The 24,107-nt window shown below is 43.8% G+C and overlaps 1 protein-coding gene across 1 annotated transcript in view; it reads right to left on the bottom strand.

Annotated features, from left to right (window-relative positions):
- prmt3 (protein arginine methyltransferase 3) overlaps window positions 1–24,107 on the bottom strand; it is a 210,583-nt gene that overhangs the window by 56,940 nt on the left and 129,536 nt on the right. Inside the window, 1 exon segment of the mRNA XM_061887618.1 lies at window positions 22,539–22,625. Coding sequence (XP_061743602.1) covers window positions 22,539–22,625 — 87 coding nt within the window.

Below are 24,107 nucleotides of genomic sequence, written 5' to 3'. Positions count from 1 at the left end.
TAGGGCCAATTTAGTGTTGCCAATCAACCTATCCCCAGGTGCATGTCTTTGGAAGTGGGAGGAAGCCGGAATACCCGAAGGGAACACACGCATTCACGGGGAGAACATGCAAACTCCACACAGAAAGATCCCGAGCCTGGATTTGAACCCAGGACTGCAGGAACTTCGTATTGTGAGGCAGACACACTAACCCCTCTGCCACCGTGAAGCCCACATTCTAAATGTTCCATTGAAAATTTCAAACATTACACATGGTGCTTAAAAATCCATCAAAATGTTTTAGTACAACGTTGGTAAGTCATGAAGCCGCACCGCTTGAAGGATTGTTGTCGCGTTAAACATACAAGTATTATTAAGGTGTGTGGATAAGGTAAGACATTATCTGCTGTTTTGTTTTGCAATATGATGCAAAAGCGACTTTTTTTACCTTCTGGTACCTGCTGATTTTTATTTGGGATCTGCATGAATCCTGAAAAATTGCGCACGTCTGTGCCAATGTCGATAAGCTTCTTCTTTTTCTCTATCTTCTTGTTATGGGATATTCATTCATCCTCCGCTGTTGCCATTCCCAATAAAAAATAGTGTAAAGTTCTTACTTAAATCTGTCAGTAAACTCGCCATGAAAGCGCTAAAACATACCGGTGTAATGAGTGTGCATTATTCACCCAAGGAACTTTAGTTACGAAAGTTCCGGTCGGGCGGTTTTCACGGGACACATTTTCGGCCTTGTTGTTGTTTCCGGATGAGGAGATGCTGCTCCGTGATTGATTTAATTTAAGCTCCAATGTCATTATAACAGTTAGTTCCATCTTTTGACATTTCTTCCACTCCCGTCCTTGCACGCTACACCGCTACAATAAAGATGACGGGGAGAAGACGCTGTCGAAGGTGGGCCACGTAAATAAGATCGCCCACAAAACGCCGGATCCGGAAGTGACTGTCAGAAAGCGACTTGAAGATGATCTGTAAAACAATCTATGCAACATTTTGACCCAATAACTACCATTACATGTTATGTAGACCACAAGGAAGTGTTTTACATTTAGAAAAAAAAAATGCGCCAATATAATCCGGTGCATCTAATATATGAAAAAAGATTAAAAAAGACATCCGCAGTGTGCTTTATAATTTGATGTGCCCTACGCGCTGGAAAATAGGGTAAGTTTGATCGTCTTCTTGGCACTTTGCTAGAGCTGAAGCCTAAGAACTTCACGAAACCATCCAATCGCCACCATATTTATTTGTTTATCGGAGTGTTTTAGCCTTTTTCTTTGAGGTGGAAAAAGTCACAAATAAGATTTATTTATGGCAGGGGTAGGGAACCTATGGCTCTAGAGCCAGATGTGGCTCTTTTGATGACTGCATCTGGCTCTTTGATAAATCTGAGCTGACGTTGCTTAACACGATAAGTAATGAATAAATCCACTTGTAATCACAGTGTTAAAATAATGTTAAAATTACAAAGCATTTTTAATCCATCCATCCGTTTTCTACCGCACCTGTTCAAGAAGTTGCGTTAATGGTAAGAAGTTATTTATTTATTATTGGTTAGTGTGGGGCTTGCCCTCCTGGGGGTTCTTCAGACCCCCAAGCACCGACATGAGAGCCTGTTTCAGGGTTACAATATTGTTTTATTTTTCAATAAGTCTCTCAGTTGCTTTCCAGCAATTGTATTTCCAGCCCCAACCCAGTCTCTCTTCCTGGCTGCTGCTTATATCAGAGCGACAGGTGATTAGATAACAAGGCCCAGGTGGGCCATCTACGCACCTGTCGCTGCAGGCCCGCAGGCCACGCCCCCTCCACAGTTAGCTTCAGAATAACAATGTTATTACAAAGAATAATCAATCAATCAATCAATGTTTACTTATATAGCCCTAAATCACTAGTGTCTCAAAGGGCTGCACAAACCACTACGACATCCTCGGTAGGCCCACATAAGGGCAAGGAAAACTCACCCAGTGGGACGTCGGTGACAATGATGACTATGAGAACCTTGGAGAGGAGGAAAGCAATGGATGTCGAGCGGGTCTAACATGATACTGTGAAAGTTCAATCCACAATGGATCCAACACAGTCGCGAGAGTCCAGTCCAAAGCGGATCCAACACAGCAGCGAGAGTCCCGTTCACAGCGGAGCCAGCAGGAAACCATCCCAAGCGGAGGCGGATAAGCAGCGCAGAGATGTCCCCAGCCGATACACAGGCAAGCGGTACATGGCCACCGGATCGGACCGGACCCCCTCCACAAGGGAGAGTGGGACATAGAAGAAAAAGAAAAGAAACGGCAGATCAACTGGTCTAAAAAGGGAGTCTATTTAAAGGCTAGAGTATACAAATGAGTTTTAAGGTGAGACTTAAATGCTTCTACTGAGGTAGCATCTCGAACTGTTACCGGGAGGGCATTCCAGAGTACTGGAGCCCGAACGGAAAACGCTCTATAGCCCGCAGACTTTTTTTGGGCTTTGGGAATCACTAATAAGCCGGAGTCCTTTGAACGCAGATTTCTTGCCGGGACATATGGTACAATACAATCGGCAAGATAGGATGGAGCTAGACCGTGTAGTATTTTATACGTAAGTAGTAAAACCTTAAAGTCACATCTTAAGTGCACAGGAAGCCAGAGACCTATTATACTCTAGAAATGTGGGTCTTACTTAAATGCACGTTTTTAGTTGTGTTCAGTGTTAAAAGAAAATTATTATATGGCTCTTATGGAAATATATTTTAAAATATTTGGCTTTTTGGGTGGAGTGCCATCTCCGGGTTGGGGAGGAGACCCTGCCCCAAGTGGAGGAGTTCAAGTACCTAGGAGTCTTGTTCACGAGTGGGGGAAGAGTGGATCGTGAGATCGACAGGCGGATCGGTGCGGCGTCTTCAGTAATGCGGACGTTGTACCGATCCGTTGTGGTCAAGAAGGAGCTGAGCCGGAAGGCAAAGCTCTCAATTTACCGGTCGATCTACGTTCCCATCCTCACCTATGGTCATGAGCTTTGGGTCATGACCGAAAGGATAAGATCACGGGTACAAGCGGCCGAAATGAGTTTGGGTCTCTCCCTTAGAGATAGGGTGAGAAGCTCTGCCATCCGGGAGGAACTCAAAGTAAAGCCGCTGCTCCTCCACATGGAGAGGAGCCAGATGAGGTGGTTCGGGCATCTGGTCAGGATGCCACCCGAACGCCTCCCTAGGGATGTGTTTAGGGCACGTCCAGCCGGTAGGAGGCCACGGGGAAGACCCAGGACACGTTGGGAAGACTATGTCTCCCGGCTGGCCTGGGAACGCCTCGGGATCCCCCGGGAAGAGCTAGACGAAGTGGCTGGAGATAAGGAAGTCTGGGCTTCCCTGCTTAGGCTGCTGCCCCCGCGACCTGACCTCGGATAAGCGGAAGATGATGGATGGATGGATGGATGGCTTTTTGGCTCTCTCAGCCAAAAAGGTTGGGGATTACTAGCATTAGCTTTGCTCTAAAAAAACAAACCCAAAACGACTTAGATTCAATCAAATTCAACTATGAAAATCGTTAGTCTAAGGCCGCCTTAGTTGGATCGTATAGTTTCAACGGTTTTTGCCCCTCGGGAGTAATAAGGTTTTAAATTAAAGTCATTATCTCCTGCTTACTACATCAGAGCTGATGAGAAATGTTTACTTTCTGCAGTGCTGCAGAGCCTAAAGTGGCCTTAAAAATGTCCCACCTCAGGTGTAAATTGCATTTACTTGCAAGTTGTTCCCGCCAATGCTACATCGGTTTGACTTTTTCCTCTTATCTCATGTATTATGTAGGAACTAAAGATCCGGACTTATTTTCTGTCCCCGGGTTTTGGTCTATTCAAAAGCAGACAACATATATACAAGGCTGTGAGATGCAAAGAGGGGGTGAAGAAAGGGTAGCTCGAGGAAAAAAAAAAAAAAAAAAACATGAGCAAGGATTTATCTGGCGTGTGAGCGGCACAGACGCAGGGGTTGTGCTGTTCATTTAATGCAAGGTTAGGCAGGCTGAGCTGATGAATGGACTGTCGACAGGAGAACAAAAGCAGGCGCTCCATCATTGGGCGAGAGGCGCAGCAGCTCTTTCTCACCAATCCCTGAGCGCTGGTCCAGGAGCAGTTTACCCTTCACACATCCTAACCTTAACTACCACTGAAGATCTGCAGACAATACTGACTCCAGATCAGTATCTTTATGGCAGCACAGCACAGTCAATAACCGTCCGTAAATCCTGAGGACAAGCAGCTTTGATGCTGTAGGAGAGTACGGACGATGTAGAATCCGGATTACCTATTTCACAAAACACCTGCATTGTATAAGCGAGGCTTTAGCTAGGAGTGATGAATCCCATTGTTTATATACAGTGGGGCAAAATAAGTATTTAGTCAGCCAGCGATTGTGCAAGTTCTCCCACTTCAAATGATGACAGAGGTCTGGAATTTTCATCATAGGTACACTTCAACTGTGAGAGACAGAATGTGAAAAAAAAATCCAGGAATTCACATTGTAGGAATTTTAATTTTTGTTTAAAATAAGTATTTGGTCAACCATTCAAATCTCTCACTGATGGAAGGAGGTTTTGGCTCAAAATCTCACGATACATGGCCCCATTCATTCTTTCCTTAACACGGATCAATCGTCCTGTCCCCTTAGCAGAAAAACAGCCCCAAAGCATGAGGTTTCCACCCCCATGCTTCACAGTAGGTATGGTGTTCTTGGGATGCAACTCAGTATTCTTCTTCCTCCAAACACGACGAGTTGAGTTTATACCAAAATGGATACATGGATGATACAGCAGAAGATTGTGGTCAGATGAAACCAAAATAGAACTTTTTGGTATAAACTCAACTGGTCGTGTTTGGAGGAAGAAGAATACTGAGTTGCATCCCAAGAACACCACACCTACTGTGAAGCATGGGGGTGGAAACATCATGCTTTGGGGCTGTTTTTCTGCTAAGGGGACAGGACGATTGATCCGTGTTAAGGAAAGAATGAATGGGGCCATGTATCGTGAGATTTTGAGCCAAATCCTCCTTCCATCTGTGAGAGCTTTGAATGGTAAAGAATTTATGTGTGGAAAATAAGTATTTGGTCAACCATTCAAAGCTCTCACTGATGGAAGGAGGTTTTGGCTCAAAATCTCACGATACATGGCCCCATTCATTCTTTCCTTAACATGGATCAATCGTCCTGTCACCTTAGCAGAAAAACAGCCCCAAAGCATGATGTTTCCACCCCCATGCTTCACAGTAGGTATGGTGTTCTTGGGATGCAACTCAACTCAATCAATCAATCAATGTTTATTTATATAGCCCCAAATCACAAATGTCTCAAAGGACTGCACAAATCATTACGACTACAACATCCTCGGAAGAACCCACAAAAGGGCAAGGAAAACTCACACCCAGTGGGCAGGGAGAATTCACATCCAGTGGGACGACAGTGACAATGCTGACTATGAGAAACCTTGGAGAGGACCTCAGATGTGGGCAACCCCCCCCCCCCCCCTCTAGGGGACCGAAAGCAATGGATGTGGAGCGGGTCCAACATGATACTGTGAAAGTTCAATCCATAGTGGCTCCAACACAGCCGCGAGAGTTCAGTTCAAAGCGGATCCAAGACAGCAGCGAGAGTCCCGTCCACAGGAAACCATCCCAAGCGGAGGCGGATCAGCAGCGTAGAGATGTCCCCAACCGATACACAGGCGAGCGGTCCATCCTGGGTCTCGACTCTGGACAGCCAGTACTCCATCCATGGTCATCGGACCGGACCCAGTATTCGGACTGGACTCAGTATTCTTCTTCCTCCAAACACGACGAGTTGAGTTTATACCAAAATGGATACATGGATGATACAGCAGAGGATTGGGAGAATGTCATGTGGTCAGATGAAACCAAAATAGAACTTTTTGGTATAAACTCAACTCGTCGTGTTTGGAAGAAGAAGAAAACCGTAATAGAATGCAGTAGAAGCATTTAAGTCTCACCTTAAAACTCATTTGTATACTCTAGCCTTTAAATAGACCTCCTTTTTAGACCAGTTGATCTGCCGCCTCTTTTCTTTTTCTCCTATGTCCCCCCCTCCCTTGTGGTGGTAGTCCGGTCCGATTACCATGGATGAAGTACTGGCTGTACAGAGTCGGGACCCAGGATGGACCGCTCGCCTGTGTATCGGTTGGGGACATCTCTACGCTGCTGATCCGCCTCCGCTTGGGATGGTTTCCTGTGGACGGGACTCTCGCTGCTGTCTTGGATCCGCTTTGAACTGAACTCTCGCGGCTGTGTTGGAGCCACTATGGATTGAACTTTCACAGTATCATGTTAGACCCGCTTGACATCCATTGCTTTCGGTCCCCTAGAGGTGGGGTTGCCCACATCTGAGGTCCTCTCCAAGGTTCTCATAGTCATCATTGTCACTGGCGTCCCACTGGATGTGAGTTTTCCTTGCCCTTATGTGGGTTCTTCCGAGGATGTCGTAGTCGTAATGGTTTGTGCAGTCCTTTGAGACATTTGTGACTTAGGGCTATATAAATCAACATTGATTGATTGATTGAAGAATACTGAGTTGCATCCCAAGAACACCATACCTACTGTGAAGCATGGGGGTGGAAACATCATGCTTTGGGGCTGTTTTTCTGCTCAGGGGACAGGACGATTGATCCATGTTAAGGAAAGAATGAATGGGGCCATGTATCGTGAGATTTTGAGCCAAAACCTCCTTCCATCAGTGAGAGCTTTGAATGGTTGACCAAATACTTATTTTCCACACATAAATTCTTTAAAATTCCTCCAATGTGAATTCCTGGACTTTTTTTCCCCATTCTGTCCCTCACAGTTGAAGTGTACCTATGATGAAAATGACAGACCTCTGTCATCATTTGAAGGGGGAGAACTTGCACAATCGCTGGCTGACTAAATACTTTTTTGCCCCACCTCAAGGCACTTGAATACTCTTCTATATCAGCAGACGAAAGGAGGCTGTGTTGGTGAGCATAAAAAAGCAAGAAAAAGACAATTTGCAAAAGGAAAAGGGCAAGAAGCTGCCTGCTAATAATGTTCCACAATCCGTTTTGCAAAATCCCATGGACATGACTTGAGTAACAAAAAAAAAGACAAAATGTCTACAAATGTAATCAAATACAACAGCCTCATCTCCAAGTGAACACAAGCCAGATAATAACTGTATTGATTATCCATTAAAACCTACGCACCAAACAGTGCAGTGACAAACATGCGCCACCATGCAGAATATCAGACTTTAAAGGCCTACTGAAAGCCACTACTAGCGACCACACAGTCTGATAGTTTATATATCAATGATGAAATATTAACATTGCAACACATGCCAATACGGCCGCTTTAGTTTACTAAATTGCAATTTTAAATTTCCCGCGGAGTTTCCTGTTGAAAACGTCGCGGAATGATGACGCGTGTTTGTGACGTTATTGGTTGGAGGGAACATATTAGCTCAGCACCGAAAGTCGTCTCCTTTCATCGCATAATTACACAGTATTCTGCACATCTGTGTCGCTGAATCTTTTGCAATTTCTTCAATTAATAATGGAGACGTCAAAGAAGAAAGATGTAGGTGGGAAGCGGTGTATTGCGGCTGCCTTTAGCAACACAAACACAGCCGGTGTTTCCTTGTTTACATTCCCGAAGGCGAAGCTTTACTATGGAACAGAGCGGTCAAGCGAACATGGTTCCCGACCACATGTCAACCGGCAGGTTTCGGTGAGAAAATTGTGGTAATAAGTCGGCTCTTACCGTAGACATGAGCGGAGCTTGCGGACTCTCTTCAATCAATCAATCAATGAATCAATGTTTACTTATATAGCCCTAAATCACTAGTGTCTCAAAGGGCTGCACAAACCACAACACAAACCACTACGACATCCTCGGTAGGCCCACATAAGGGCAAGGAAAACTCACACGCAGTGGGACGTCGGTGACAATGATGACTATGAGAACCTTGGAGAGGAGGAAAGCAATGGATGTCAAGCGGGTCTAACATGATACTGTGAAATTTCAATCCACAATGGATCCAACACAGTCGCGAGAGTTACCTCCTAACACCGGAGACACTGGCGGTCGCCACACCCGTGGCCACACCCCTCCGACTTTCAGGTACCATATAATCTCACTAAAACACTAGAAACACAATAAGCTGATAAGGGATTTTCCAGAATTATCCAAGTAAATGTGTCTAATAACATCTGAATCTCTCCGACTGCCCTCGCCTTTTTTTTCTTCTAGTCCAGGGGCGTCAGACTCAAATACAGAGTGGGCCAAAATTTTAAACTGACAAAGCAAAGGTTGAACAAATGAACCTTTTAATAGGGACCCAAACAAGTTTTGCATGGAATATTGAACGAGCAAGGTTTGTATAACTTTATAGTGATATGCAAAATCGATTTTCAAATATTGTAGCATCCCGGAAGAGTTAGTGCTGCAAGGGGTTCTGGGTATTTGTTCTGTTGTGTTTATGTTGGGTTTCGGTGCGGATGTTCTCCCTAAATGTGGTTGTCATTCTTGTTTGGTGTGGGTTCACAGTGTGGCGCCTATTTGTAACAGTGTTAAAGTTGTTTATACGGCCACCCTCAGTGTGACCTGTATGGCGGTTGACCAAGTATGCTTTGCATTCACTTGTTTGTGTGTAAAGTCCGCATTTAGTATGTGACTGGGCCGACACAATGTTTGTATGGAGGAAAAGCGGACGGGACGACAGGTTGTAGAGGACGTTGAATCCAGTGCCTTTAAGGCACGTCCCCAATGATGTTGTTTGGGTGGAAATCGAGAGAAATTCGGGAGAATGGTTGCCCCGGGGGATTTTCGACAAGGGCACTGAAATTCGGGAGTCTCCCGGGAAAATCGGGAGGGTTGGTAAGTATGAGTATTAGCGTTGAATGCGGTGTTATAATACCGGCGGGTTAGCTCTAATGTTAATTTGATATTGCCTCAAGGGCCAAATTAAATTACATGGTGGGCCAAATTTGGCCCGCGGGCCAGAGTTTGACACCCGTGTTCTAGTCCTTCACTCTAACTTTCCTCGTCCACGAATCTTTCATCCTCGCTCAAATTAATGGGGAAATCGTCGCTTTCTCGGTCCGAATCGCTCTTGCTGCTGGTGGCCATGATTGTAAACAATGTTCAGATGTGAGGAGCTCCACAACCCGTGTTGTGACGCTCGCATTGTCTGCTACTTCCGGTACAGGCAAGGCTTTTTTATTAGCGACCAAAAGCTGCGAACTTTATCGTGGATGTTCTCTACTAAATCCTTTCAGCAAAAATATGGCAATATTGCAAAATGATCAAGTATGACACATAGAATGGACCTGCTATCCCCGTTTAAATAAGAACATCTCATTTCAGTAGGCCTTTAAACTGAGGATCTTCTGCTGCGGGCGGCTCACAACACCCTGAAATGTGGCTCTGTCGTTGGACGAAGTTCGAAGAGGCAGGTGGCAGGAAGAAAAAAAAATAGCTGCTAGCATCTCACCAATTAGGCTCATAAAGCATTGTACGCACTTTTGTGTTTTTAGCTGACCCCCACAAAGGAAACACCTCAATTCATGAGTAACAATCATTTGTGACATTCGCCAATATTGTAGCTTTAAACTTCAAATGTATCCCGGAAGTCAGACAGTAGTCATTTTTTTAGACACATGTACATCATTTTGAACTGTAGTTGTAATCGTGTCAAGTGAAGCTGATTCAATGATTTTGATGTTATAGAGCATGGGTGTCAAACTCTGGCCCGCCGTGTAATTTCATTTGGCCCTTGAGGCAATATCAAATTAACATTAGAGCTGGCCCGCCCGTACTATAAAAGCAGTGCCTTTAGCGTTGTCTACAATATGTTGTCATGTCCGCTTTTACTCCATACAAACAGCGTGCCGGCCAAGTCACATGATAAATGGAATAAAACAAACAACATGTTTACTTGACCCTCTTCCTTGCCCAAAAAAAGTCTGCGGGCTATAGAGCGTTTTCATTTCGGGCTCCAGTACTCTGGAATGCCCTCCCGGTAACAGTTTGAGATGCTACCTCAGTAGAAGCATTTAAGTCTCACCTTAAAACTCATTTGTATACTCTAGCCTTTAAATAGACTCCCTTTTTAGACCAGTTGATCTGCCGTTTCTTTTCTTTTCCTTCCATGTCCCACTCTCCCTTGTGGAGGGGGTCCGGTCCGATCCGGTGGCCATGTACTGCTTGCCTGTGTATCGGCTGGGGACATCTCTGCGCTGCTGATCCGCCTCCGCTTGGGATGGTTTCCTGCTGGCTCCGCTGTGAACGGGACTCTCGCTGCTGTGTTGGATCCGCTTTGGACTGGACTCTCGCGACTGTGTTGGATCCATTATGGATTGAACTTTCACAGTATCATGTTAGACCCGCTCGACATCCATTGCTTTCCTCCTCTCCAAGGTTCTCATAGTCATCATTGTCACCGACGTCCCACTGGGTGTGAGTTTTCCTTGCTCTTATGTGGGCCTACCGAGGATGTCGTAGTGGTTTGTGCAGCCCTTTGAGACACTAGTGATTTAGGGCTATATAAGTAAACATTGATTGATGATTGATTGATATGTGACTTGTACACACACTTAAGTGAATGCCAAGCATACTTGGTCAACAGCCATACAGGTCACACTGAGGGTGGCCGTATAAACAACTTTAACACTGTTACAAATATGCGCCACACTGTGAACCCACACCATACAAGGATGACTAACACATTTCGGGAGAACATCCGCACCGTAACACAACAGAACAAATACCCAGAACCCCTTGCAGCACTGACTTCCACCAAAACCCGCCCTCCACCACCAACCCCACCCATCTCATTATTATTTTATTTTAAGATTTATTAGCCTGTGGAAAAATGTAATGTTGATATTTACCTCAAAAGGCTGCAAATAGAAAAGAGGCATTACATTTTTTATTTGACCATTTATTTTTTTTCCATTTGTTTTTTGAATGTGGATTTTGCACAATTAAGTTATATAAGTATTGCTTGTTCAATATTCAATGCAAAACTTGTTTGGGTCCCTATTAAAAGGTTCATTTGTTCAACCTTGGCCCGCGGCTTTGTTCAGTTTTAAATTTTGGCCCACTCTGTATTTGACTTTGACACCCCTGTTCTAGAGCAAGGGTGTCAAAGTCACGGCCTTGGGGCCGGATCTGGTTCGCAAATGAATTCTCTATGGCACCCGGGATGATATTTGATTAGTGTTAGAGCCGGCCCGCAGGCCACAGCCGCCTAATGCTGTTTTGCACGCACCAATACCAATACTCCATCAGTGTTGGAGCTAGGAATTTTCAAAATGGGGTCCCAGGGACCCCATCAAGTCATAAAAATGATGACACCTTTAAACATTGATTTATCAAATTCACCCGCTATACATTCATATTTTGCATTGTTTTCTGCAAGTAAAACTATAACAATTATATTTAGAGGTGTCCGAAAATAGCTTTTTTGCCGATATTCTGATATTGTCCAACTCTTAATTACCGATTTCGATATCAACCGATGCTGTTTTGCACACACCAATACCAATACTCCATCAGTGTTGGAGCTAGGAATTTTCAAAATGGGGTCCCAGGGACCCCATCAAGTCATAAAAATGATGACCCCTTTAAACATTCATTTATAAAATTCACCCGTTATACATTAATATTTTGCATTGTTTTCTGCAAGTAAAACTATAATAATTATATTTAGAGATGTCCAATAATAGCTTTTTTTGCCGATATTGTCCAACTCTTAATTACCGATTCTGATATCAACCGATACCGATATATAAAGTCGTGGAATTAACACATTATTATGCCTAATTTTGTTGTGATGACCCGCTGGATGCATTAAACAATGTAACAATGTTTTCCAAAACAAATCAATTCAAGTTTAGGGAAAAAAATGCCAACATGGCACTGCCATATTTATTATTGAAGTCACAAAGTGCATTTTTTTTTTTTAACATGCCTCAAAACAGCAGCTTGGAATTTGAGACATGCTCTCCCTAAGAGAGCATGAGGAGGTTGAGGTGGGTGGGTCTGAGTTGGTGGTGGGGGAATAGGGGGTAGCGGGGGTGTATATTGTAGCGTCCCAGAAGACTTAGGGCTACAAAGGGTTCTGGGTATTTGTTTTGTTGTGTTTATGTTGTGTTACGGTGTGGATGTTCTCCCGAAATGTGTTTGTCATTCTTGTTTGGTGTGGGTTGACAGTGTGGCGCATATTTGTAACAGTGTTAAAGGGGAACATTATCACCAGACCTATGTAAGCGTCAATATATACCTTGATGGTGCAGAAAAAAAGACCATCTATTTTTTTAACCGATTTCAGAACTCTAAATGGGTGAATTTTGCCGAATTAAACGCCTTTCTGTTTATCGCTCAGGTGGTGATGACGTCAGAAAGTGATGTCACCGAGGTAATACAGCCGCCATTTTCATTTTCAACACATTACAAACACCGGGTCTCAGCTCTGTTATTTTCCGTTTTTTCGACTATTATTTTGGAACCTTGGAGACATCATGCCTCGTGGGTGTGTTGTCGGAGGGTGTAACAACACTAACAGGGAGGGATTCAAGTTGCACCACTGGCAAGAAATCTGCCGCCAGACCCCCATTGAATGTACCAGAGTGTCTTCACATTTGACCGGCGATGCTAAGACAGACATGGCACAGAGATGTATGTTTAACCTGCAGATGCATTTGCAACCATTAAGTCAACGAAATCACAAAGGTGAGTTTTGTTGATGTTGTTGACTTATGTGCTAATCAGACATATTTGGTGGCGGAGTGACTGCCAGCTAATCGATGCTAACATGCTATTTACCGGCGGTGCTAAAGCAGACATGGCACAGAGATGTATGGATAACCTGTAGATGCATTTGCAACTATATTACGTTTCCTTCCACCCACATTTAATGCGAAAAAACACTTACCAATCGACGGATTTAAGTTGCTACATTATCACAAAATGCAAAAGTCCTGATCGTTTGGTCCGCACATTTTACCGGCGATGCTAACGCAGCTATTCGGCCATGCTGTGGCTATGAATAGCGTCAATAGCTATTCGCTTAATAGCTTCAGTTTCTTTTCAATACTTTCATACTCCAACCATCCGTTTCAATACAAGCGTAATCTGTTGAAGCGCTTAAATCGCTGAAATACGAGTCTGAATCCGAGCTAATGTCGCTATATCTTGCTGTGGTATTCCCATTGTTTGTTTACATTGGCAGCACTGTGTGACGTCACAGGGAAATGAACAGTGGCTTCGAGAGAGCGGAAAAAAAGGCACTTTAAAGCTTTTTTTAGGGATGTTCCGGTACTGATTATATTTTGAAAAAAACTGGGAACTGATTTTTATTGTTTTAAACCCTTTTGAAATTGTGATAATGTTCCCCTTTAAAGTTATTTATACAGCCACCCTCAGTGTGACCTGTATGGCTGTTGACCAAGTGTGCATTGCATTCACTTGTGTGTGTGAAAAGCCGTAGATATTATGTGATTAAGGCAGTGCCTTTAAGATTTATTGGCGCTCTATACTTTTCCCTACGTACGTGTACACAGCAGCTTTTTAAAAAGTCATACATTTTACTTTTTGAGACAGATACAGATTTTTTAAAAAACCAATACCGATAATTTCCGAAATTACATTTTAAAGCATTTATCAGCCGACAATATCGGCAGTTCGATATTATCGGACATCTCTAATTATATTTAACACATTTATATAATCATTGCTGTTGGTTTGTCTGTCTGACAGTTTATTAGCAAAACAACTAAGTTATGGGGCGGATTTAATTTAAACTTTCAGGACCTTTACGAAGTGGAATAAAAACAACTGATTTTGGGCCTGAGGTTTACAGTATAAGCTTCAACTTAAGTGTGTGTGTGTATGTGTGTGTGTGTGTGTGTGTGTGTGTGCTTGCAGCCTCCACTCACACAGATAAAGACAGTGGATGAGAGGCTTCACTATATTTCTTTAATGCTGCTTTAGATGGAACAAAGTGTTATGGGTACATTTTGATTAAACTTTCAGGAAACGCCAGAATTAGCATAGGGATAAGCGATTAAATTTTCGGTGCGAACCGGATCACCCACCGCCTGTATTTCAATCAATCAATCAATGTTTACTTATATAGCCCTAAATCACTAGTGTCTCAAAGGGCTGCACAAACCACTACCACATCCTCGGTAGGCCCACATAAGGGCAAGGAAAACTCACACCCAGTGGGACGTCGGTGACAATGATGACTATGAGAACATGATACTGTGAAAGTTCAATCCATAATGGATCCAACACAGTCGCGAGAGTCCAGTCCAGAGCGGATCCAACACAGCAGCGAGAGTCCCGTTCACAGCGGAGCCAGCAGGAAACCATCCCAAGAGGAGGCTGATCAGCAGCGCAGAGATGTCCCCAGCCGATACACAGGCGAGCAGTACATGGCCACCGGATCGGACCGGACCCCCTCCACAAGGGAGAGTGGGACATAGAAGAAAAAGAAAAGAAACGGCAGATCAACTGGTCTAAAAAGGGAGTCTATTTAAAGGCTAGAGTATACAAATGAGTTTTAAGGTGAGACTTAAATGCTTCTACTGAACTATTTGTATTACTGGTTGGTAGGTCCTGACAGAGGTAGAGTTTTGGATGTTTTTTAAGGGAGGTTTTTAGGCGGAATGGAGGACTCTGTTACCTGAATACATGCTTTTCATGTGACGTCATTCATCCGGGTCACAAAGGGTCGTGCGACATTGTGAAAGGCAAACAATCGTCACGCAGGTCGCCAAAAGCACACAATATGGTAGTTTCGTGTTGGGTTAATGGGTGCACTAATCGCCGCCAAAGTTCAGTCAAACGTGGATTCTTTAGTATTCCTAAAATTCGTCGCCACGAAGGCGAACTCCATCCATCCATCCATCCATCATCTTCCGCTTATCCGAGGTCGGGTCGCGGGGGCAGCAGCCTAAGCAGGGAAGCCCAGACTTCCCTCTCCCCAGCCACTTCGTCTAGCTCTTCCCGGGGGATCCCGAGGCGTTCCCAGGCCAGCCGGGAGACATAGTCTTCCCAACGTGTCCTGGGTCTTCCCCGTGGCCTCCTACCAGCTGGACGTGCCCTAAACACATCCCTAGGGAGGCGTTCGGGTGGCATCCTGACCAGATGCCCGAACCACTTCATCTGGCTCCTCTCGATGTGGAGGAGCAGCGGCTTTACTTTGAGTTCCTCCCGGATGGCAGAGCTTCTCACCCTATCTCTAAGGGAGAGACCCAAACTCATTTGGGCCGCTTGTACCCGTGATCTTATCCTTTCAGTCATGACCCAAAGCTCATGACTATAGGTGAGGATGGGAACGTAGATCGACCGGTAAATTGAGAGCTTTGCCTTCCGGCTCAGGTCCTTCTTCACCACAACGGATCGATACAACGTCCACATTACTGAAGACGCCGCACCGATCCACCTGTCGATCTCACCATCCACTCTTCCCCCACTCGTGAACAAGACTCCTAGGTACTTGAACTCCTCCACTTGGGGCAGGGTCTCCTCCCCAACCCGGAGATGGCACTCCACCCTTTTCCGGGCGAGAACCATGGACTCGGACTTGGAGGTGCTGATTCTCATTCCGGTCGCTTCACACTCGGCTGCGAACCGATCCAGTGAGAGCTGAAGATCCCGGTCAGATGAAGCCATCAGGACCACATCATCTGCAAAAAGCAGAGACCTAATCCCGTGGCCACCAAACCGGAACCCCTCAACGCCTTGACTGCGCCTAGAAATTCTGTCCATAAAAGTTATGAACAGAATCGGTGACAAAGGACAGCCTTGGCGGAGTCCAACCCTCACTGGAAATGTATCCGACTTACTGCCAGCAATGCGGACCAAGCTCTGGCACTGATCATACAGGGAGCGGACCGCCACAATAAGACAGTCCGATACCCCATACTCTCTGAGCACTCCCCACAGGACTTCCCGAGGGACACGGTCCAATGCCTTCTCCAAGTCCACAAAGCACATGTAGACTGGTTGGGCAAACTCCCATGCACCTTCAAGAACCCTGCCGAGAGTATAGAGCTGGTCCACAGTTCCACGACCAGGACGAAAACCACACTGTTCCTCCTGAATCCGAGGTTCGACTATCCGGCGAAGCCTCTTCTCCAGTACACCTGAATAAACCTTACCGGGAAGGCTGAGGAGTGTGATCCCACGATAGTTGGAACACACCCTCCGGTCCCCCTTCTTAAAGAGAGGAACCACCACCCCAGTCTGCCAATCCAGAGGTACCGCCCCCGATGTCCACGCGATGCTGCAGAGTCTTGTCAGACAGCCCCACAGCATCCAGAGCCTTAAGGAACTCCGGGCGGATCTCATCCACCCCCGGGGCCTTGCCGCCGAGGAGCTTTTTAACTACCTCAGCGACCTCAGCCCCAGAAATAGGAGAGTCCACTACAGATTCCCCAGGCACCGCTTCCTCAAAGAAAGACGTGTTGGTGGGATTGAGGAGGTCTTCGAAGTATTCCCTCCACCGATCCACAACATCCGCAGTCGAAGTCAGCAGAACACCATCCGCACCATACACGGTGTTGATAGTGCATTGCTTCCCCTTCCTGAGGCGCCGTATGGCGAACTCACCCAGAAAATAAGCGAAGATCGGCGAAGGCCATGGTTAGCCAGCATAAATAGGAAAGAAGAGCCCTCCCAGTCATCGGAGATATGTTCAGATCATTTTGTTACAGGTAAGCAAATGTTTTAGGCAATTTTATTTTTCTCATATTCAAACTAATTCTACGGTATTTTTTTACAGGTTATGTCTAATATTCTGATTCAAATCCATTTGAGGACTGTTTAAATATGTACACCAGTAGTCAGTACACGATACAGATTGACAAAATTGCAACAGTTGCTTGTGCTTTGACGAATATTTGTGGATCTGTTGTGCCGTTTAACTGAATGTAGCAGTTTAATTCATACGTTACAGCTACTCAGACAACACTCAATATAGTCGTCACCATTTGTTTACTTTTTAAATAAATGGGTTGTACTTGTATAGCGCTTTTCTACCTTCAAGGTACTCAAAGCGCTTTGACACTACTTCCACATTTACCCATTCACACACACATTCACACACTGATGGAGGGAGCTGCCATGCAAGGCGCCAACCAGCACCCATCAGGAGCAAGGGTGAAGTGTCTTGCTCACGACACAACGGACGTGACGAGGTTGGTTCTAGGTGGGATTTGAACCAGTGACCCTCGGGTTGCGCACGGCCACTCTCCCACTGCGCCACGCCGTCCCAAAGTTGTGTTTAGTCTTTGTTTTAGTAAGTCCCTGTTTAATACTTATAAATGAACATTTCTGGAAGTTAAACCATTGACTATCATGTGAATACATTTTCAAGAATCTAAATTCCAGACTTGAATTTTTTTGTCGTCATGCTGTACACATCTTTCACCCAACCATTCGCGAACTGGTTGTAAACCTCGAGTGATTTGAAGCCTTTAACTTTTCCATAGTATAAGCACTCTTGGAACAAACCAGATAATTTAGAATGTCTATCTGTGTTATAGCAGGAAGGCATTTGTGGTCAGCAGTCATTTTAGTTTTACAAACTTCGTACGGATTGATACCGATGCATTCTGTCTTGCTGTCGTATCTTTGTCTCGTTTGTTTATCCAAACCATCTCTGTACCGCTTCTTTGGTGGTTTTCTGGCCATTTGCGTTGGTTTTGTAAGATTACGGATACGGGTTTTGTGCAGTGGAATGAAGCGAAGAGAGTAAACAATGAAAGCTTGCCTTTAAAAATGGCAGCACGCAAAGCATCATGGGATGGGGTAATCGACTGTGAGAACTATGTATTGTTAGTTGCCTCTTGCTGGCAGTTTTAATTTAAATAGGAAATACATAACTTGTGTCACATGGAGTTTGTGAAGGATTTGCAAAAAAAAGTGAATTTCCCCTTTAAAATAAAATGGGTTGAGATGTTTCATGTTAGTGTGTTGTTTTAAAAACAAACTGGGGCAAGAAGGCTGAGACCATTCACTTTCTCAATTTCAACCTCACATTAAAATCAATGCTTGGATTGAAAAGTCTGCATACTTGCCAACCTTCCCGGATTTTCCGAGAGACTCCCGGAATTCAGCGCCTCTCCCGAAAACCTCCCGGAATAAATTTTCTCCTGAAAATCTCCCGAAATTCAGCAGGAGCTGGAGGCCATTTCAATGATTACTGTATTTTCCGCACTACAAGGCGCAGCTAAAAACCTAAAATTTTCTCAAAAGCTGACAGTGCGCCTTATAATCCGGCCCGCCTTATATTTTGGACCAATAAGGGACGGCGTGGCGCAGTGGGAGAGTGGCCGTGCGCAACCCGAGGGGCCCTGGTTCAAATCCCACCAAGTACCAACCTCGTCACGTCCGTTGTGTCCTGAGCAAGACACTTCACCCTTGCTCCTGATGGGTGCTGGTTAGCGCCTTGCATGGCAGCTCCCTCCATCAGTGTGTGAATGTGTGTGTGAATGGGTAAATGTGGAAGTAATGTCAAAGCGCTTTGAGTACCTTGAAGGTAGAAAAGCGCTATACGAGTACAACCCATTTATCATTTATTGAGCCACAACAGGTGTCACAACTACGGTAAGCAGCCGCCGATTTAATTTTCCCCTGCAGGAGAAGTGCGCGGTGCATGCTGGGATATAAGACTGCGCCAGGTGTGTCGTTTCATTTCTATTTGTGTGTTTATGTAAAGACCCCAAAATGGCTCCTATTGAGAGACATGATTTCAGGAAAGCAGGAATTGTCACTGAACTGCTAGACAACAGCAGCAACACTGACTCCATTCACGACGTCTCGAAATAGTGCAAAGCAATAACAATATATCAATAACTCAACGTTGCTCAAACGTTAATGTCACACAACACAACACACAAAATAAACATGTAAGGCTCACTTCATTAATTTATTCCTCATCCACGAATCCCTGGAATTCTTCTTATTCAGTGTCCGAATCAAACATGCCACAAGAGGTCTCGCAACTACGGTATTTTAATCTTCTATTTTTTTCTCCCCCCCCTTGTTTACCTGTATCTCATCTTTTTTTGTAAGGGGCGCTGGAAGCCGGCAGACCCGTCAGCGACCCTGTTCTGTCTCCCTTTAATGTTTGTCTGATCTTGAATGGGATTGTGCTGAAAATTGTAATTTTCCTGAAGGAACTCTCCTGACGGAATAAATAAAGTACTATCTAATCTAATCTAATCTAATCTAAGCAGCCGCCGACCTTATTTTCCCTGGTAGAAGAAGCGCGGTGCATGCTGGGATATACTGTATGACTGCGGGAGGCGTGCCGTTTCTGTGTGTTTATGTAAAGACCCCAAAATGGCTTCAATTAAGAGACACGCTTACGACGCAGAGTTTAAAGTCAAGCCGATCAGTCACACAGTAGAACACGGGAATAGAGCAGCACCAAGACAATTTAACATTAGCAGCAACAAGAGAATTTAACATTAACAGCAGCGACACTAACTCCTTTAATGACGACTTTGACGAGACGGAGCCGGGCATGTTGGATGCCGTATTCGCCCAACTGTTTGATTCGAACACTGAAGAAGAAGAATTGGAGGTATTCGTGGATGAGGAGTAACTTAATAAAGTGAGCTTAACATGTTGACTATCGTTTGAGCAACGTTGAGTTATTGATATATTATTGCTTTGCACTATTTCGAGTGTTACTATATTGTGATTGCACTAACGTTTGATTTACCGTAACAGTATCAGACTGTTTTTTACGTGTTTATTGAATCGGGGAAAATATTAAAACAACTGTTTATTCATTTTGGGAGTGAACGGAGTTGTCAGAACGCTGGTTTGTAATCTATTAATAAAGTTTGACTGACCTATCTGACTGTTTTGTTGACATTCCCTTTAGCGCAGCTCCATCTAAAGGATGGATAACGTAACCCCAGCCTCTACTGTAGCATCTGTTCTATGCGACTTATAATGCGGTGCGCCTTATATATGAACAAAGTTTTAAAATAGGCCATTCATTGAAGGTGCGCCTTATAATCCAGTGCGCCTTATATATGAACAAAGTTTTAAAATAGGCCATTCATTGAAGGTGCACCTTATAATCCAGTGCGCCTTATATATGAACAAAGTTTTAAAATAGGCCATTCATTGAAGGTGCGCCTTATAATCCAGTGCGCCTTATATATGAACACAGTTTTGAAATACAGGTGCTGGTCATATTATTAAAATATCATGAAATAGTTGATTTATTTCATTAATTCCATTTAGAAAGTCAAACTTATAGAATGTATACATTCATTCCAAACAGACTGATACATTTCAAGTGTTTTTTGCCAAAAAGGAGATGATTATAGCTGACAACCATCTAAAGGATGCATAACGGAACCCCAGCCTCTACTGTAGCATCTGTTCTATGCGACTTATAATGCGGTGCGCCTTATATATGAACAAAGTTTTAAAATAGGCCATTCATTGAAGGTGCGCCTTATAATCCAGTGCGCCTTATATATGAACAAAGTTTTAAAATAGGCCATTCATTGAAGGTGCGCCTTATAATCCTGTGCGCCTTATATATGAACAAAGTTTTAAAATAGGCCATTCATTGAAGGTGCACTTTATAATCCAGTGCGCCTTATATATGAACAAAGTTTTAAAATATGCCATTCATTGAAGGTGCGCCTTATAATCCAGTGCGCCTTATATATGAACAAAGTTTTAAAATGGGCCATTCATTGAAGGTGCACCTTATAATCCAGTGCGCCTTATATATGAACAAAGTTTTAAAATAGGCCATTCATTGAAGGTACACCTTATAATCCAGTGCGCCTTATATATGAACAAAGTTTTGAAATACAGGTGCTGGTCATATTATTAAAATATCATGAAATAGTTGATTTATTTCATTAATTCCATTTAGAAAGTCAAACTTGTAGAATGTATACATTCATTCCAAACAGACAGACACATTTCAAGTGCTTTTTACCAAAAAGGAGATGATTATAGCTGACAACCAATGAAAACCCTAAATTCAACATCTCAGAAAATTAGAATATGGTGAAAAGGTCAGATATTGAAGACACCTGGTGCCACACTCTAATTAGCTAACTAACTCAAAACACCTGGAAAAGCCTTTAAATGGTCTCTGGTTTTGATTCTGTATGACACACAATCATGGGGAAGACTGCTGACTTGACAACTGTCCAAAAGATGACCATTGATACTTTAAAGAAGGAGGGCAAGACACAAAAGGTCATTGCCAAAGAGGTTGGATGTTCCCAGAGTTCTGTGTCCAAGCACATTAATAGAGAGGCCAAGGGAAGACAAAGATGTGCTAGAAAAAAAGTGTACAAGCAAGAGGGATAACCGCGCCCTGGAGAGGATTGTCAAACAAAACCGATTAAAAAATGTGGGGGAGATCCCCAAAGAGTGGACTGCAGCTGGAGTCAGTGCTTCAAGAACCACCACGCACCGACGTATGCAAGATATGGGCTTCAGCTGTCGCATTCCTTGTGTAAAGCCACTCTTGAATAAGAGACAACGTCAAAAGTGTCTCGCCTGGGCTCAAGACAAAAAGGACTGGACTGCTGCTGAGTGGTCCAAAGTTATGTTTTCAGATGAAAGTAAATGTTGTATCTCCTTTAGAAATCAAGGTCCCAGAGTCTGGAGGAAGACAGGAGAGGCACAGAATCCACGTTGCCTGAAGTCCAGTGTCAAATGTCCACAATGGGTAATGGTCTGGGGTGCCATGTCATCTGCTGGTGTTGGTCCACTGTGTTTCCTGAGGTCTAGGGTCAATGCAGCAGTCTACCAGGAAGTTTTACAACACTTTATGCTCACCAATTTTATGGAGGTGAAGATTTCATTTTCCAACATGACTTGGCACCTGCACACAGTGCCAAATCTACCAGTACCTGGTTTCAGGACCATGGTATCCCTGTTCCTGATTGGCCTGCAAACTCACCTGACCTTAACCCCATAGAAAAGCTATGTGGTATTGTGAAGCGGAAGATGCCAGATGCCAGACCCAACAATGCTGAAGAGCTGAAGGCCACTATTAAAGCAAGCTGGGCTCTCATAACACCTGAGGAGTGCAACAGACTGGTCGACTTTATACCACGCCGTATTGCTGCAGCAATTCAGGCAAAAGGAGCTGCAACTAAGTATTGATTGCCGTACATGCTGAAACTTTCCATGTTCATACTTTTCAGTTGGCCCACATTTCTAAAAAAATATTTTTTGGTACTAGTCGTAACTAATATTCAAAGTTTTTGAGATACTGAAATTGGGATTTTCAGTAATTGTCAGTACTAATCATCAACATTTAAAGAAATAAACATTTCAAATATATCACTATGTGTGTAATGAATTGATATAATATGTAAGTTTCACCTTCTGAATATAATTACTGAAATAAATCAACTTTTTCATGATATTCTAATAATATGAACAGCACCTGTAGGCCATTCATTGAAGGTGCGCCTTATAATCCGGTGCGCCTTATAGTGCGGAAAATACGGTGGTACCGGTATACCGTACAACCCTACCGTGCAGTCTCCGGTGTTGGTAATCTTCAAGCAGAAGTCGGACGCGAACTCCAACTCTGACAGACACACTCTGTTGCAGTCAATTGTCTGTAGGAAGTAAAATGGAAATATTACAACAACACCTGTAATAATACACAATAGTGAAGTGAAGTGAAGTGATTTATATTTATATAGCGCTTTTCTCTAGTGACTCAAAGCGCTTTACATAGTGATACCCAATATCTAAGTTACATTTAAACCAGTGTGGGTGGCACTGGGAGCAGGTGGGTAAAGTGTCTTGCCCAAGGACACAACGGCAGTGACTAGGATGGCGGAAGCGGGAGTCGAACCTGCAACCCTCAAGTTGCTGGCACGGCCACTCTACCAACCGAGCTATACCGTGATTCAATTATAAATAAATATTTCTACACATAGAAGTAATCATCAACTTACAGTCCTCTCTTTGGGGATCGTAATAGAGATCCATCTGGATTCATCAACTTCATTCTAAACATTTCTTCACAAAAAAAGAAATCTTTAACATCAATATTTATGGAACATGTCCACAAAAAAACTAGCTGTCAACACTGAATATTGCATTGTTGCATTTCTTTTCACAGTTTATGAACTTACATTCATATTTCTCATACAAAACATGAAACTTGAAAAACGTCCAGCATAAATGTTTTCTGGTTTGATTATATTTGTTGTATTTCAAGAATGACTGTCAATTCAGACAATTTGGCAGCAAATATGGTAATATATATTTTTTTTAGGCATTGATTGTACAATTATAGTACAATCAATACATCGGGAGCTATCCATCCATCCATCCATTTTCTACCGCTTATTCCCTTTCGGGGTCGCGGGGGGCGCTGGCGCCTATCTCAGCTACAATCGGGCGGAAGGCGGGGTACACCCTGGACAAGTCGCCACCTCATCGCAGCTAAGATTTTGAAATTTACACTGCCGGTTTAGAATGTGTTGGGGAACAATGGCCAATTGGCTACAATGAAATCATTTATATCAGACCAGCAAACACGTTAAAGTCCTACTGAAAGCCACTACTAGCGACCACACAGTCTGATAGTTTATATATCAATGATGAAATATTAACATTGCAACACATGACAATACGGCCGCTTTAGTTTACTAAATTGCAATTTTAAATTTCCCGCAAAGTGTCGTGTTGAAAACGTTGTGGAATGATGACGCGTGCTTTTGACGTCTCGGGTTGTTATTTTCCAGCCCGATCCAAGCTATAAGTAGTCTGCTTTAATCGCATAATTACACAGTATTCTGGACATCTGTGTTGCTGAATCTTTTGCAATTTGTTCAATTAATAATGGAGACGTCAAAGAAGAAAGATGTAGGTGGGAAGCTTTAGCTTTTAGCCACACAAACACACGGTGTTTCCTTGTTTAAAATTCCCGGAGGTGAAGCTTTACTATGGATCAGAGCGGTCAAGCGAACATGGATCCCGACCACATGTCAACCGCCAGTTTTCGGTGAGAAAATTGTGGTAATAAGTCGGCTCTTACCGGAGATCAGAGGAGCTTCTGTCCTGCTGCAGCTGCCGTGACTTCCCTC

The sequence above is a fragment of the Nerophis ophidion genome, linkage group LG25, assembly GCF_033978795.1.
Source record: "Nerophis ophidion isolate RoL-2023_Sa linkage group LG25, RoL_Noph_v1.0, whole genome shotgun sequence".
NCBI lineage: Eukaryota > Metazoa > Chordata > Actinopteri > Syngnathiformes > Syngnathidae > Nerophis > Nerophis ophidion.
Note: the sequence above shows the minus strand (reverse complement) of the source record. Positions and strands in the feature narration are given on the sequence as shown.